Genomic DNA, 16,663 nt, shown 5'->3' with positions numbered 1-16,663 from the left:
GAGAAGGAACTCGGGGGAAGCTGTTGGGATATCAGAGGGGCCGGGAAAACTGGGTGACAAACATGGTGCTAATGCCACCGGCTGCCCTATGAGGATTTGTGGTTGCCTTGGCAGTGAAACCAAGGGGCCTGGTGGTACATCATAGTCTTATTTGATTCCTTGCGGCCAGATTGGCTTTGTTTTTGCGGCGTGACTACATTCCCTTTTTTCAGGATCTGCCTTCCAGACGCATCAAGGGCGGCCGCCGCTGTCAGCCTGATGCATTGCTCGAAGCGGTATGCCCTCCCCCATGTGACGTGCGTGCGTCTCCGGCATCCCACTTATATATCCCAAGGGTCGTGAGGGGGCCGTTAGAGCGATCCGGCCGCTAATCGCAATCCCCTCATTGGGCCAATGAAAAGCCGGGAGATGCGCATTCGTCATTTGATGAACCCGATTATATAAGGATTGATGATCTTTTAAGTTTCCCGCATCACAGAGCAGTAGTACTTGCCTTTTATATACGCCGGATCCGAAAAATCAAGGGATAAGGACGAAAATCCATGTTATTTGATCAAATGGCTTTGTATTAGCAGTCGTAAAATAAATAATAAATAAATAAATTGCAAAAGTACACCAGCATAACCTCTTATGTGTTCTTTGTATATCTTGGTCAATATCGACCGATAAGAATCAGCCCTTCTGTCTTCGTCGTTATATCTATACATGACTAAACTCTCGTTCATTTCGTTCACCATGCTTGCAGCGCTGGCCGCCGCAGCATCTGTTCAACCCAATACGTCGGAAAAACGACAACCGGAAAACATCTTGGGTGGCCGTACTGGCGAAGCAGGAAAGAGTGTGGCTAGCGCGGCTGAAGGGAAAGGCTCTAAAGAGGGCCTAACGGGTCTTTTGGGCGGTATACTCGGCCCAATGGGGGTTTCGGTTGGCGCACAAGCAGATAAAGCAATGGGGGCGGTTGGCGATCTAATAGGCGGAATACTAGGACAGGGAAAAAAAGCCAATGCGGCATCTAAAGAGAACGCCAATGCAACCTCTATTGGTAGCAAAGATAAACCCAACAGTATAATCTCTGCTATAAAGGAAGCGGACGAAAAGGACACGGGTACGCGCAAACCATCCGTGGGAGTAGTGTCTAAGGGGGAAGACAAAGCGCAGCCCAAGGTATCGAAAGAAAGTGATGCCTCCAAAGAAGAAAGCAAGTTAAAAGGAAACAACACATCTGTCGCCGGAACCAGTGGGATTTCGAGTGCAAATAATAGCACCATGAAACTTGATTCGACCGGGAAAATAGGAAGTACTAAGGATGAAAGCAAGAAGCAACAGGAAATAAAGGAGGAGAAGGGGAAAAAGGAAAAGAAGGGAAAAAAGGAAAAGAAGGGGAAAAAAGGGATAAAGGAGAGGAAAAAAGGAAAGAAAAACAGAGGCAAGGCGGAAAGAAAGGAGCGAAACAAAGGAGATACCAAGAAAGGTGGAATTGCAGGTAATGCTTCAGGTCGGTAAAATCACTTAGAATATAAAGATAATAGCATAATAAATCTCGTGATATCAGGTATAGATACCGGAAAAGTTACCAAAAATAACGACCAGGCTTCCGGAATCACCAGCGACAAAGGTGGACCTCTGGCTTCTACGAACCCGAAGGCCATGGTTGGAGGGGTGAGGGTGACATAAAGCGATCTTGATGATCAGAAGATTTGTAGAAAAGGAGCTATTTTGAACGCATAGGAGTTATCGCATTAATTTCAGAGAGCAAGGTTGGTGGAAGAGGGCAGCCGAAATGTGTTAGCGACAGAGTTCAAGAAGGGAAGCTTGTGATTACATGACTAGCATTTAAGCATTTTTTTTTTTTTCATGTTTTATTATAATTTGACAGTTATGAATATTGAAATTTGTACCATTCATTACCTCTCTAGTGTTAATTCTCAATCAATAAAGCTGAAATATTAAATTAGAGTTGTTTAACAGCGGGACAGGAGTGCTCATGTAATCACCGAATGATATAGTGAGCATAATGACAAAATGTATTGCCGATCGGAAAGATCAAAAGAAACTACTGATAAAAAAGTCCATCACGGCCTGCGCATTATCAGACTTGAACACCATTTTCGAATTTAGCATTTGCATTCCAAAAAACAGATTCAAATGGATATTTTGAATAGCGACTTTATGTCAAATAGGGCAACAAATGTATATGTAAAATGTCATAGAAAAGAAAAATTTAGATTATAATTTTATCATGCGGTAACTTCTTCGCTTTGCTTTCTCCGATTTTCGTCAGCCGTAGAGAAAAGTGATAGAATGCAGTTCTGTTGCTCTGGACTTAAGTCCTTAGTAAGTGCAGTGTAGGAGGCGGGTTGGTATTGCTGCAATGATCTAAAGACGTCCTGGAAACGTACGTAGACATCAATTTCGTCTAGCGGAGATTCGAACATCAGCTCTTCATCGAGATCCTCCTCCTCTTCCTCGTCATCCCCTTCATTCTGTGAATCCCCGATTGACTTCTTTGCCTCCTAAAATGATTTAGAAATATTAGCGGGCTTTCTAGAAAGGATAGACTGGTCCCGTGCATGTACCTCTTGCGCAAGGAATTCAAGATACTCTTGATCTGCATCATGAACATCGCCATCTTCATCCCCAGAATCTCTATCTTCGTAGTCGTCGATTCCATCAACACCTTCATCATCATTTTCAAAATCATCAACGCCATCTCCGAACAACTCCTCCATCCGCTTGCGTTCTATATGATACAAATATTAGAAAATCTCGAAACACCATAGCATAATCAGAATAGCTTACTCTCAACCGCTTGAGGCAATGACTGGAACATAGTCAAAATTCCACCTAGAATCTGTGGCCACGCTGCCTGCAGCGTGGGTGGAATGTGTTCCGTGGGTGTCTCCAATATCGCACAAATCGCCACGATGCTGAGCTTCTTATCGTGCACTCTAGCAAATTTGTCGAAATTGGCAAACCACATCGAAAAGAAGCCCTGTGTCCACTGATTGCGCTCAAGTATTCCCAATGTCAAACTTGGGTTATAGTATAGAGCATTAACTACAACCTCGAGGCAGTGGATACGGAATTCCCGGGTTTTGATACTGTTGGGCGCAAGGTGTTGGAATGCAAGGTGAAGGAAAGGCTCGATGGCTGCATCTACTCCACCACGGCAGTTGAGCATCACTGATTCCATCAATTTACAACCACAGATGCGATCTTTTTCCCCGAGTCTATCACTCTTCATTACCTGTTTGGTGTTGAGGGGTTAGAAGGATGGGAGGAAAGTGAAAAAATATCATTCAAGAACTTACAGTTTCAATAATATCGTAGACCTTTCTCTGCAAGTCCTCACTGGAAACAAATACATCCTTGCCAAATGCAATAAAGTTGTCCAATGAAGGAAGCATCTCTACAAAACACGAGGCAATGATGGATTAAGTCAGATAGAAATTATATCTGCTAGTTTCAACTTACCCTCAACAAAATCAATTGCTGACTCTTTGAATGCAGAGTAAATTAACATAAATACCTCCCACATTTGAGGCGATACGCGCTTGGTAGCAAAGGTACAGCAATCAATTATTTCAAAAATTTCATCGTAAAGGTCTATTGACGTAAAACAGTTTCAGCATTTTCCAATAACAATAGTATTCAAAAACGTGGTTTACCGATGATCTGATTCTTTAGGGTGAAGACCACAACCGGTAGAAGCGTCTCCTCCAATTTATGTAAAACCTAAAAGAGAAGATTGAGCTATGCAATTCTTCAACAAATAACTATAAATTAATTTTACCTCAGGTGTACTCTCCAAGCTCATTAAAAGTGTACTAATCGTTTTCAATACTCCCATCGCCGTCATTGTCTTATCGTCCACGTCAAACTTGCCGGATAGGATATCTTCTTCTGTTATGCTATTTCCTTGAGAAACCATCTCTTCCACGATTCTCAAAAACGTGTCTCTCAATTGGGCACATAATTCAACCGCAAATGGAGTAAGCTGCTCAGAGAAAACTTCCACAAATTCAGCTGTAACGCTGGAAAGTGTGTCAAGGTCAAGGTCATTGGTTAATTTCAGCAATTCTATGACCCATAAAGAGTGTTATACATGTGTAAATAGGTAGAATTCAAATTCTCTTTGAAAAATTACCGCTCATGATCTGAGGTAGATGCGGTCCCATAGCATTCCTCACCAATTCATGTTGCGTCATTGGTTGCAGAGCCAATAGAGCTTCCACGCGCACCGGAATTTCTTGGTCTTGGACACAGCCCATGACTCCATGATAGGCCGCCCCAAGATTATTTTCATCCTTCCACTCAAGATCGATGAAGTCGCGTACCATGCGGCAAGCACGCGCTCGTAAAAATGGATGCGGACTGGTAAACTCAGGGAACACGTGGTTGACAAAGAAGCTCTCCATCATATTTATGACGGGCGACTTGCGTCTCATTATTACTGGGCAAAGGCAGCTAATAATTGAGAGAGCACCATCCTTTTGGCGTGGATCCCGAGACTCTGGCGACGATTCGGCGTATTTCGAGAGGATGCTATTTGCAAACCCAAGAATCCCCATAAATGTATGTTTCTTACGATCCTGAGCCAGACTCATCAACAGGTTGGTGCAATTCATGATGGGTGAATGGAAATCGTCAAATGGATCTAGATAATTAATTCAGCATTTGTTTTTCGAGCCAAGGGCTATTGTCCTTTACTCACCAACTTTGAGGCGCACATACTCGACTGGATCCTCCTCCCACAGCTCTTGGTCTTCATCTGTAAAACACATCTGCGGGAATATGAAGTATCCAACGAGAGACTCTACGTGAGGTTTAAGAGCCAACCAAGTTGTCTTGTGTTTAACGCTAAATAATGCAGAGGTTAATTTCATACATATGAAATAGAGAAGCGCAAGCATATATACCAATCACTATAGAAGCTTGCAATCATAGCTAAACACTTGGAGCTGATCCAAATCTTCTTTTGGATCCAGAGTTCTGTCTGACGTAAATAAGCTTGCAAGATGTTAGGTGCGAAGTTGGCAATGAAACCGTTGGCAAACTCCTTATATTTCTTATTCGAGGCAGGAAGCAAAGCAGGGTTGCCATAACGCGAAAATAGCTGGTTTAAACAATGGAATGCCCATTTTTTAGTCTTCCACCACGGGTATTTTTCGCGTTCGTCCGCATCAGCTGGCATCCAATCTGTAGGTATTTCTTTTTCAACAAGCTGAAGGAATAAAGTACCCCAGGGAATAAGCGAAGCAGGATCTTGTTGATCCGTCGAAAGATCATATCTGATTGTACTATGGTATGCCTTGAGAGAAGTTTTAAGCATTTCTGCCGCATCCAGACTCGTCTCTTTAACAAGACCGGAAGCAATCTGTTGTAGCGTAGGAAACAGCCTCTTCACGATCTCTCTGAGCGGTTCACGATTTTCGACTTTCCATTGGTATGATTTGACCACTTCTCTTAAAGCCAAGAGGCCCACATAGACTGTACGTGGTTCAGTTGCAGTAAGCATTGATTGAACTTGGTCGAGAAATGTGGGCCATTGATTCGGATAGTCAGTTGCGAGAATCATGCCCAAACAAGCAGTGAGTTGAACACGAACTTGGTTCGAAGATAAGACTAATACTTGAAGGATATTCTCACGAATGATGTGACGATCTTCTTCAGTAATGGGATGGTTAGTTCCCTGTTTGGACGGATCCCATGATTTTTGGAGACGATTTTTGAAAAAAATAGCAACTGCCAAAAAAAAAACGCATTATTTATACGTGTTAAAATATGTAATAGAATTGTTCAGAGATGGTTACCTGCTTGACGCACACTTGGGTCGGACTCCTCTGATGTTAGAATTTGCAATAGAAGCGCCAGTAATCCGGGTGTTGCCTCTAGCTATTGTCACCAGAACCGAAAAACGCTCAAGATTTTCTCATGTGTCAAGTTTTCTTGCAATTAATTACTTACCTTACGGATTTCTAATTCAGCTCTTTTTCGCACATTCGGGTCCGGATTAAATGTAGCGCTAAAGAGATGGTACATATTCTGGATATCCATGGCTACAAGAGTAGTGACAAAAGAGAGAAGCGACACTAATCAGAAGTTTGGAATTAGGAAAGCAAAATACGTGACCAGGTATTAAGATATAATTAAAAACGATTATAAAAAGGAAACAAGGTAAAATGAATAGGAAATTTAGGTAGTGAAATAGTAAACAAAATTCTTTCTCCGCAAAATATAGAGTTGTAAATTGTCTCAGTTGCCAAAAAAAAATTGGATAGCTAACGATTCAAATAAAGGGTAAGCTGGAATTGGAGTCAAGAGAGTTAAATAAGATCTCGCATTGAAATAGATAAATATTTACTGAACAATAGTTTAAATAGTAACTAGCTTTGGAATGGGTGGAGTGGGCAGCTGCTGCTTTGTAAGATAGCCTATAGATGCCATCGCACGTAGAACAAGCGGCCCAATTGATCCCCCTTGACCGTTCACATCTGGGACTAACAAAGGCATGTTATTTGGATCCTGCTGAGAGGCGATCATCAAACGATCCGCCGATTTCCCGTACTTCTCAAGACACAAATGTGATAACGATGCACCCGCTTTGTAAGGGATGATTGAAGACTCCATGAATATAAAATCGTCTGGTGCTTTCCCTCCATATGGCAATAAAGCCAAAGCGTCTCTAGTTTGCGAGTAGTTGAGCATATCTCTTGCGGGCTGAAATTCGGGAGCCGATTCTACAGCATTGAAAAACTCTCTTGAAGTCGTATTACGCGAAAACAAAATACGAGCTGCAGCGTCTATTTGTTTAGTATATTCAGTGGCGTGAATCATTTTAGGTACAACCATGAGATATCGATCCAGTGCTCCCTCAAAGTTCGAGGTATATATGTTAGTCATAGAATGATTGACTAGTGATATCCCTATTGGATATAGGAAGTTATGGGACACCGCGGTCGAATATTTGCGCCAGTAAGTCTGAAAGCCAAGGCCATGAAGTAGTTCATGCAAAACAATGTGCTCAAAGGAAATTTCACCGGGCTCCTCTGGAGATGACTATATTTAAAGATAAAATATATTATATATTGCGTAGAATATGTATGATATGCTTACCTCAAATTTCCACTTAAGTTCAGCATTGAAATTACAGTTAATATCATACTCGTGATAGCCAGGCTGTGGATTGAGCTGAAATTGTTTAACCAATGCTTGGGGATAAATCCGTGATACAGCATCATCATCAGTCATTAATATCCCGCGAGCTGCACTAGCATAACCTATTTGAGAAGCCATTCCATCTGACGCGCAAGCGGTATGTTTCCCGGGCTCTACTTTACAAAATTCATAGAACGAAGCATTCACTCTGATGGGTGCTGTGAAATTGAAATAGTATGTAGAAAGAATTTCGCCAACTCTGGTGAATCCACGCTCTACTTTGACGCATAATTCTTGACTAGCATTGCAATTTAGATGGAAATTAAAGGCATTGTTTGCGTTAAAAGCATTTTGTCGCCGATTTAACGCGTGATGTACCACTGGACATGGTGTATAGGTATGGCGTGATAGATCATCAGGTTCGGGAAAATCAATACATAAAGGATGAGTAGTAGCGACTTCAATACATATTAGAAAAAAGATGAAAGTCGTCAACAAATACATCTGGGGATAACAAAGAGTAACGCAAGGTTGTGTTTAAAATAGCAAATAAATTAATGAAAGGAAGGGGTGAATGCGCGCTAAAAAATAATTAATTTAGATGAGCATGAATTAGATTGAAAAGTCGCTAGGTAAAATTTATATTTAAAAGGAAATTAACTGCTTGAAAAACTATTGGGTAGAGACTTTAGGGAGTGCAGTCCCGAGATTGCAGTTAATGTACTAGATGCCGCTGGAAAGACCTCTATGTTTGCTGCGGTAATTCTGTCATCTGAAATGAATCTAGAAGAAATCTCTGGCACAGAAGTGTAGGTTCGGTGGCCTATAATGCCTCCCGTTAGTGCAACGTGCGTGGGATATGCAGCAAGTAAACTGAGGCTACAGTGCACTAGCATATAAGAGATGACTGTGGAAAGTCTCCTTAAGGTTATCATGTTATCGTATTTGAATTTATACTTTTCTTCGGCGAAAGAAAGGATAGACCACTAGCTTCATCAGTTTTGTATAGGCGACTAAAAAAAATGTGCTTTAATTTATTTCAAATAGTAATCTGTCAAGCAAATTGTTCTACGTAGAGTAACTTTATTTATTGTGTGATAATTGTGTTTATTACTAAGCCCATTCTCTATAAAAAAGTAAGATTATCCCATTTAACATACTATCGACTGCCATATAGAAGTTATATATGGGATCTCGTCGCTTACCTTAAGTACAAGAATAAACCTGTTGTTTTTGGATAGTAATACTCTAACATGTGCCATTTGGAGACAATGGCTCAGTATCGCATAAAGCTTTATAATGCAATAATGAAAAACGATATTCATACAAAAAAATACAAATTTGTCGATAAAGTTTATTATAGTGTTGTGATGATGAAAGATATATGCAATTGAATCAAAGTACTTGGTTCCTGGTCAATTCTGGTGGCAAAGGAGTGATACGATTAGCAGGGAGTGTCTCGAGAGACTTTAGTAGTCTAGAAAACAAATGTTTATGATCCTAAAGATAAATTAGTTGAGTTTTGAGAAAGCATTTCATACAATTTTTAGCCATTTACATTGTTAATAAAAGTTATCGCCCAGCCTTCATGAATTTTATTACTCTGGCATTCAGTGTTAACTCCGTTTATGCCTGCAAACCCGACTTGGTTGAAATATTCCTCGACAGATCCGGCCATATCAAAGTTAATTACCATGGAAATTTGCGGTAAGGAGATGCCACGTAACAGTGCTCCTGTTGATATCATTATGGGATATATACCAGAGTGAAACCCAGAAAATAGCTCTTTACGTTCTGTCATGGGCTCCTCTCCGTGATATGAAACTGCATCCAATCCGCATTTTTTACGTACAGCGGCAGCAAGCATGCTTGCTCCCAGCTTTGCCTCTACGAATATTATGATCGGCGGATGATAATATTTTGAATCAAGCAGGATATCAAATAGCCTCTTCTTTTTTGACGCGTTCTCTACCCACAATAGAGTTTGTCGCACCCTAATCTCACTTGCAACACGTCTACCTCCCATCGTTATTTTGATTGGGTGAAGAAGAGTTGTATTCGCGAAACTGAGAACACGCTGGGTGAGCGAAGTAGCAAAAATGGACATCTGACGGTCAGCCGGAGGAAGCATGTTAAATATTCGCTTCGCTTGCGAATCGAATTCCTTTGATAGCATAGTGTCTGCTTCGTCAACAACAACGCAGTGCAACTTATCTAAAGGAACATTTTCACGATATTTCAACAACAATTCCATAAATCTTCCGGGTGTGGCAATGAGTATCTGTGCTCCTTGCCGCAGACGGTGAAGCTGATTTGGGATCGGTATTCCGCCCACGAGCAGCGCCGTTCGCATATTAGGAAGGCCAATTATCATTTGTTTAGCTAACTCTTCGATACCAACACATTGTTCACGTGTTGGTGCAAGTATAAGCGCAAATGGGCCCGCAGCACGATTATTATAAATGCGCGATAGAGAGAAGACGTGAAACACAGTGCTAATTAGATATGCTACAGTTTTGCCTGACCCAGATGGAGAGATAACGAGAAGATCACGGCCACAAATCCCAGCAGAAGTGGATTGCATTTGTATCGGTGTGGGCTTAATGAAGCCAATCGCACGCATGTTCTCTAACAATTTAGGCTCAAACTCGATATATTCGAATTTTTCAATGGGCCTTGGTATGCTGTTGCCTTCTACCGTCAGAGAATATCTCGAGCGCAATAATCTGCTTTGCGAGTCATGAATCGATTGAAATAGCGTGGATTGAGTTTGCATGGCCAAATTTGCTATCAGTCTATGACTCGCTGGATGAGATTTCGGCAAAGTAATCATGTTTCTTTCGCTCGGGGTAGGAAGACAGCTCAATATTTTTGATTTTGGGGGGGTTTCAGCAGTTTTCTGCGATAGTTCTATGTCTTTCGCTTTGCATTCTAAACTATTGATATAAAAAGTGTAGTTGGGATCAGGAAAAATTATAGGGGCTATTTCAAAGATATTGCCGGACTTTACCTGCAAATGTCATGGTTTGTCTCATCGCATATATATTCTCCATATTTGCCGCATACAATACAAATGGGCTCTCCTGGAATAGGCTTCCGTTGATTTGCACTCTTCTCAACAATCAAGTCATCTGTTTTCTCTTCTACTTTGATATCTCCAAGATCTTGTAGTGGCACCGTCAGGCTACAATCGGCATTAATCACGTTTAATTGTTCGAATGACTTATTGCTAAGTCGCAGATCTCCCTCAAGACTTTCTGATTTTTGCCTTTTCAAATCTGCCTCACCGAAGTCTTCAGATCTACTCCTCTTAATTAGTCCTCTTTCAGGTGTACTTTGCTTCGGCTTAGTTGCAATCACACGAGGAATGAACATAAATTCACCAGCGTTGAAAAATAAATCTACGATTTATAAGAAAAACCTAAAATTCGCTCCAAATTTTGTTTTCCTTATGAATCGAACGTCCAAATTTATTTAGTTTTCAAATTCATATCAATTTCTTTTTTAAACTTTACGATATTATATTGATGTTTCCACTCAAAGTATAATGTAATTAATCCTTCGAACACATACTATATATATATTCACTTAGCAGTTTTTTGTGTTTCCTAGTGCTTTACTTTATAGTGTTCGAATCCAATGGAAACCCAAGTAACAATATATCTCAGTTGTTAGAAGCATATGCAAAATTGCTTCGATACCATTTTAATTTAATAGCTCTTTGGGCGTGAGGTAAGTGTAAAATCTATTTCAATATTGATAAAATTATATAGCGGAAATGAAAAAGAATAGAGTAAAAAACTCTTCTTGTTTAGAATCGAGGGAGAAAGATTGAAAACAGCGGCTAAAGATCAATGTTGAGCAATTTTTTAGCGCGTTTTTAAAGCATCATCTTCAGGGGATTTTCTATGTATTGCTTCCATGTCTGCAAGAAACGTGCGCCTACCGCACCATCAACCACGCGGTGGTCGCAACTTAGAGTTACTGTCATTACATTGGCCACTCGATGAGAGTCTTTAGAGGCATCAGGAACCACTTTCTGCTCCGTCGTTCCCACTGCAAGAATACAAGATTGTGGGGGGTTGATCACAGCAGCAAACTGTTTGATTCCGTACATGCCTAGGTTTGAAATGGTGAATGAGCCACCCTGGAATTCTTGTGGTTTAAGCTTGCCATCGCGAGCACGCTGTGCAAGTTCCTTGGTCAGATTCGAAATGGTAGATAAGCCTTTGGTTTCACAGGAAGGCACGATGGGTGTTATAAGTCCATTTGGAGTAGCAACAGCAACACAAATATCCGAGTTATGATACCTAATCAAAAAATATACATTAAGGGAGCTGTTTTTTCTATGAAAGAGAAGCGTAAACTTACTGCCGGATGAAGTCGCCTTGCCATGAGCTGTTTGCCTCTGGAACATCTCTGAGAGCTAGAGCACTCGCTTTGACAATGAAATCGTTGACCGAGAGCTTGAATTTACCATCGGCTTGATTGTTGAGCACCTCGCGCAATTTCAGAACCTTATCCATCTCTACATCCACGGTGAGATAGTAGTGTGGAATTGTTTGCTTAGATTCCGTAAGTCGTGAGGCAATTATCTTGCGCATGTTGCTCAAAGGAATATCGGTGTAAGCAATGCCAGCCGGGGCAGATGGAATGAATTCAGTAGCAGAGGGCTTAGCAGTAGCAGCTTTCTCTGTTATCAGGCGAATATCGAGACAATCAGTAATTATATTATTTAAAGAGATTTGTTCACACATACCAGGCACAAATCCTTCTACATCCGCAGCAACAATGCGGCCATTGGGACCTGTACCTTTGATCTGATCGATTGTAATACCGCGCTCATTGGCCAATTTCTAAAAAGAAGATATTATAGCGGTTGCAATCTCTAAAAAGCGTGTTGTATATTACCCTTGCATATGGGCTTGCAAACACGCGATCTAAACAAAATGTCAATAAGAGATATTATATAATTAATCTAGTATTGGGTATACCTTCAGCTTTGACATCTTCCTTTTGTAAGGCTTGCTTCGGCTCCTCTTTTTTGGGCTCCTGTTTGGGCTCTTTCTTGGGCTCGGGCTTGGGCTCGGGCTTGGACTCCTCTTTTTTAGGTGCGCCTCCGGCGTCTTCCGCAGTAAATTCAGTAAACTTACTCACATCCTCTTCGTTTTCAACTAGGACAGCAATAGGCTGAGATTTAAGATTGATCTCGTGTTAGAAAATTTTACTCCTGGGTGTGGATAATTGCATTCGTACCGTGTTGATTGAAACCTCTTTTGCTCCGCTATCTACCAAAATCTTTGCAAGAAATCCTTCTTCCTGGCATTCAAAATCCATTTGAGCCTTATCAGTCTCAATCTCAACGAGTACGTCTCCAGGGTTTATGGCATCTCCCACTTTTTTCTGCCATACCCCGATGTTTCCTGCTGTCATGGTTGGAGAAAGAGCAGGCATCAGAATAGTCTGGTGTGGAGGAAAAGCTATAAATAAAAAATGTATATAATTAGCGATGTTTCCTGCCAATCGTGATGGTTTAAATTTAAAAAAATACATTTTGAGCTGTAGCTACGAACTCTGCTGCGATCATACAAGGTAGGTTGAAGTATAGTGCGATAAAGCTTAGTGTAACTGATACTAACAAAATATAATTATAAATACATTTGCTAGTGTGATATATTGCTGTTTATAAAAAGTTACTTAGAAGAAGACAGCGAGCGAGACATTGGATTGAACGCTCTGGCAGCAGAGTTGATAATGGGCAAAGCTGCAGGTCGAGATTCGCACACGGTTTTGTACCGTAAAGAATTGGAGGCGGAACGAATGTGAATTCTTCCAAAACGAAACATGATTTCTTTTATATGCCTAGTATAAATTAAGGGCAGGTTGGAATTGACAATTGCCGCGTAAATCCACAAAATAAAGAGGAATATTCGAAGATAAAATACCTTATCCAAAAGAGATTGGGTTTAGAGGTTGGAGAGAAAGAGATAATCAAATAGAAAAAACCCAAACAAATCTTTCGTCGAATCGAACCTAGATGTCACTCAACAAATTTCGCAAAAAAAAAATTCTAAAAAAATCTCACGGTCAATTTGCACTCTAGGCTACCCTATCTATAAGTTAGAATATGTTGCCTGAATTAGCTGCACTTGTAAAGGAATCCAGTCTGAGCCTGTCATCATTTGAAATCGCCGCATGGCTGGACGAAAGAGATGAACTTAAAGGGCTACGCAAGGAGTTCAGTATCCCTTTGGTGAAAGATGTCGTCCCGTTGAATGGTACACTTCGTTCAGACTAATGATATTTCTTCTAACTAAATTTTTGTTTTGAATGCAATAGACGCGGAAAAAGAAAAATTGGGTTCAAAAGGTGAAAATACGTGCGTATACTTTTGTGGAAACTCGTTAGGATTGCTACCCCTAAAGTCAAAGGTCTATGTGGAAGAAGAGCTAGATGTGTGGGCTAAGAGGTATTATGAACGCTTTCTAATGTGTTATCCCGAATTTTAATATTATTTTATTTTTCTTTCTATCTTAGAGGCGTGGTAAGTCACTTCAATCATCCCTATGGTCGACCTTGGGTTAGCATTGAAGACAACGTTGTAGGAAGATCAGCGGAGCTTATTGGTAATTATAATTTCTCTTGGTTTTTTTTTATTTTATCTAATATATTACATTTAAGGTGCAAAACCAGACGAAGTGGCTATCATGAACACTCTGACTGGCAACTTGCATTACCTTTTGACATCCTTTTACCAACCCACCTCTCGCAGATACAAAATTCTTATGGAAGAAAAGCCTTTCCCGTCCGACAGAGTAATATTTCTATTGAAGGCCCTAAATATACATGATATTAAACCCGTAGTTTTAAGTACGCAATTGAATCTCAGCTTCGTTTGCACGGTTTTGATCCTGCCGATGCACTCATATTTCAAAAGCCAAGGGAAGGGGAATATACACTTCGTACGGAGGATATTCTATCGACTATTGAACGCGAAGGTGAATCAATTGCTCTTGTCCTGTTTAGCGGTGTGCAATATTACACGGGTCAGCTTTTTGAGATTGAAAAGATTACAAAAGCTGGTCACTCAAAGGTATTTCTATCTCTTTTTCAATACATATCTGCTGACTAATAATTGTTTGTATGGAAAGGGCTGTATTGTTGGATTTGATCTAGCTCATGCTGTTGGGAATGTACCTATGAAGCTGAATGAGTGGGGTGTTGACTTCGCATGCTGGTGCACTTATAAATATCTCAACTCTGGCCCTGGTGGCATTGCTGGTCTCTTTGTGCATGAAAAGCATAGTGATGTATCATCTAATCGACCACGGTTAGTATTAGGATTGTTATATCTCAGTATTTTTGATTGACAATATATTACGGTACAGCTTTGGTGGATGGTGGGGGGTTGAACGAGATGTCCGTTTCCAGATGGACAAAGGTTTGAGGAATCTTTTTCAATAATAATAGTAATGTAATAACTTAAATCTCCTCAGTCTTTCCTTTGCGAGTTGGTGCCGCAGGTTATCAGTTATCAAACCCTTCTGTACTTAACACAGTTAGCCTTCTTGGGTCTCTTCAAATATTCGAAGAAGTCACGATGCCTAAATTACGTGCCAAATCAAAGTTACTTACAGCCTATCTCGAATATTTACTCGATACTGAGATCGGTGGTTTGTTAGATTTTAAAATCATAACCCCAAGAGATCCCGAACAACGTGGCTGCCAACTTTCATTGATTTTGTCAGATAGCCAATTTGACCGTATATTCAATGCTTTGATGGCAGAAGGAGTAGTATGCGATGAACGACGACCGAATTGCATTCGTATTGCCCCCGTTCCTTTGTACAACACCTTTATGGATGTACGAAAATTTATAGACATTCTAAAGCGTTTGATCTAGATGGACATCGATACAGTTATTCGAAAGATACTCTTTTCTTAGATACTCGCTACATTTCCAATTTGCTATAACTTTGAGTATCCTATTTAAATTGTAAACAACTTATACTTACAAGTATGCCACTATAAATAAATTGAGTAACATAGTGTAATGATACGCGCTTATTTTGGTCCACCACGACTAATTTAAATTCGATAGGATAAAATTACATCAGTGGTATAGAAAGATTTCAGATATATGATATCTGAAATGAATAGTCACATAGTTTTGAGAACTTAACAGTGCGGGTGAAGCCCAAAGGGTTTGGTCTTTCTCTTTCCTCAAGTCGACGTTAGTCACCATGGTTGTAGGTATCCAAAGATAGAGTTTAAAAGGATGGTGGTGGAAATGGTTAATAAGATGGATGGATATGTAAAATGTGTATTTGGCGATGTGGATGAGGATGGATGTGGTTTAAAGACAATAGGATTATCATAGATGGTTATAAGAATCGAATCTCATGATCTATTATCATCATTTTTTTTAGCGTGGTCCTCGTAAGCACTTGAAGCGTCTTGCTGCTCCCAAGCATTGGATGCTGGACAAATTGACGGGTTGCTATGGTAAATAAAATATAATGCTGATGATCTTATTACATTAGTTATTCTTTCATACTAATTCAAAAAATTCTCTATAAAGCTCCCCGCCCTTCTCCCGGTCCTCATAAGGTATGCGTTCAAACTCGAGGGATTTTTTAGCCATTTAGTATTTAATCTTTACAACTCGTGATATATAATGCTTTTAATATATTTTTAGCTCCGTGAATGCCTTCCTCTTATTATCTTCCTGCGTAACCGCTTGAAGTACGCGCTTAATGGAAAAGAGGTGCAGAGCATTTTGATGCAACGCCTTGTTAAGGTTGATGGTAAGGTGCGCACGGATAGCACCTACCCTGCTGGATTCATGGATGTGATTACAATCGAGAAGACTGGTGAGCATTTCCGTCTCATCTACGACGTGAAGGGCCGCTTCACCGTCCACCGTATCACCTCCGAAGAAGCAACATACAAGCTTTGCCGCGTCAAGCGTGTGCAATTGGGCGCAAAGGGTATCCCATACATTGTTACTCACGATGGCCGTACTATTCGTTACCCTGATCCCCTTATCAATGTTAATGATACCATTCGCCTTGACCTCGAGACCGGAAAAATCTCTGATTTTGTTCATTTTGAGGTTGGGAATGTATGCATGATCACGGGTGGACGCAACATGGGTCGTGTTGGTGTTATCACTCACCGTGAACGTCATATTGGTGGATTTGATATTGTGCACATCAAGGATTCGCTTGATCGTCAGTTTGCTACCCGTCTATCTAACGTTTTTGTTATCGGCCAAGGTAACAAGCCTTGGATATCCCTTCCCAAAGGAAAAGGTGTCAAGCTTACGATTGCAGAAGAACGTGACCGTCGCCGTGCTCAGGCAACTCACTAAATTTTGGCTTGAAGGAGATCATATAATAAATATTTTTACTATTAAAGTCTGAAATCGAAATCCCAATAAGCCACTTTTATGATGAGAAGCATTATTAGACCGTGTGGTTTCTTAAAATCTCCTTAAATTTAT

At 40.5% G+C, this 16,663-nt stretch overlaps 7 protein-coding genes across 7 annotated transcripts; 3 read left to right on the top strand and 4 right to left on the bottom strand.

Moving 5' to 3' along the window:
- Positions 1-705: 705 nt before the first annotated feature.
- Positions 706-1,674, top strand: VTP21DRAFT_7181 (uncharacterized protein; the record flags this gene model as incomplete). The annotated part of the gene is made up of 2 exons (XM_069397894.1): positions 706-1,483; positions 1,559-1,674. The coding sequence occupies 2 exons, from the start codon at positions 706-708 to the stop codon at positions 1,672-1,674; spliced, it is 894 nt and encodes a 297-aa protein (XP_069255408.1).
- Positions 1,675-2,237: 563 nt separating this feature from the next.
- On the bottom strand, positions 2,238-6,057 carry VTP21DRAFT_7180 (uncharacterized protein; the record flags this gene model as incomplete). The annotated part of the gene is made up of 12 exons (XM_069397893.1): positions 2,238-2,513; positions 2,577-2,740; positions 2,800-3,247; positions 3,312-3,409; positions 3,475-3,606; positions 3,669-3,735; positions 3,794-4,080; positions 4,148-4,657; positions 4,715-4,860; positions 4,920-5,745; positions 5,814-5,895; positions 5,968-6,057. 12 exons carry the CDS (start codon positions 6,055-6,057, stop codon positions 2,238-2,240), a joined length of 3,126 nt encoding a protein of 1,041 aa, XP_069255407.1.
- A 318-nt stretch (positions 6,058-6,375) lies between these two features.
- Positions 6,376-7,662, bottom strand: VTP21DRAFT_7179 (uncharacterized protein; the record flags this gene model as incomplete). The annotated part of the gene is made up of 2 exons (XM_069397891.1): positions 6,376-7,059; positions 7,117-7,662. The coding sequence occupies 2 exons, from the start codon at positions 7,660-7,662 to the stop codon at positions 6,376-6,378; spliced, it is 1,230 nt and encodes a 409-aa protein (XP_069255406.1).
- Positions 7,663-8,553: 891 nt separating this feature from the next.
- Positions 8,554-10,533, bottom strand: VTP21DRAFT_7178 (uncharacterized protein; the record flags this gene model as incomplete). Its single annotated transcript, XM_069397890.1, has 3 exons — positions 8,554-8,658; positions 8,717-10,094; positions 10,169-10,533. 3 exons carry the CDS (start codon positions 10,531-10,533, stop codon positions 8,554-8,556), a joined length of 1,848 nt encoding a protein of 615 aa, XP_069255405.1.
- A 505-nt stretch (positions 10,534-11,038) lies between these two features.
- VTP21DRAFT_7177 (uncharacterized protein) lies at positions 11,039-13,004 on the bottom strand (the record flags this gene model as incomplete). The annotated part of the gene is made up of 8 exons (XM_069397889.1): positions 11,039-11,468; positions 11,530-11,851; positions 11,918-12,014; positions 12,070-12,098; positions 12,153-12,348; positions 12,415-12,638; positions 12,710-12,792; positions 12,856-13,004. The coding sequence occupies 8 exons, from the start codon at positions 13,002-13,004 to the stop codon at positions 11,039-11,041; spliced, it is 1,530 nt and encodes a 509-aa protein (XP_069255404.1).
- Positions 13,005-13,285: 281 nt separating this feature from the next.
- On the top strand, positions 13,286-15,061 carry VTP21DRAFT_7176 (uncharacterized protein; the record flags this gene model as incomplete). The annotated part of the gene is made up of 8 exons (XM_069397888.1): positions 13,286-13,436; positions 13,498-13,627; positions 13,696-13,784; positions 13,840-13,973; positions 14,030-14,251; positions 14,310-14,488; positions 14,547-14,599; positions 14,655-15,061. 8 exons carry the CDS (start codon positions 13,286-13,288, stop codon positions 15,059-15,061), a joined length of 1,365 nt encoding a protein of 454 aa, XP_069255403.1.
- Positions 15,062-15,401: 340 nt separating this feature from the next.
- On the top strand, positions 15,402-16,531 carry VTP21DRAFT_7175 (40S ribosomal protein eS4; the record flags this gene model as incomplete). Its single annotated transcript, XM_069397887.1, has 4 exons — positions 15,402-15,407; positions 15,588-15,663; positions 15,740-15,768; positions 15,857-16,531. The coding sequence occupies 4 exons, from the start codon at positions 15,402-15,404 to the stop codon at positions 16,529-16,531; spliced, it is 786 nt and encodes a 261-aa protein (XP_069255402.1).
- Positions 16,532-16,663: the final 132 nt, after the last annotated feature.

The sequence above is a fragment of the Calcarisporiella thermophila genome (assembly GCF_041956535.1).
Source record: "Calcarisporiella thermophila strain CBS 279.70 unplaced genomic scaffold VTP21scaffold_3, whole genome shotgun sequence".
Classification (NCBI taxonomy): domain Eukaryota; kingdom Fungi; phylum Calcarisporiellomycota; class Calcarisporiellomycetes; order Calcarisporiellales; family Calcarisporiellaceae; genus Calcarisporiella; species Calcarisporiella thermophila.
This window is presented reverse-complemented; position numbering and strand designations above follow the sequence as displayed.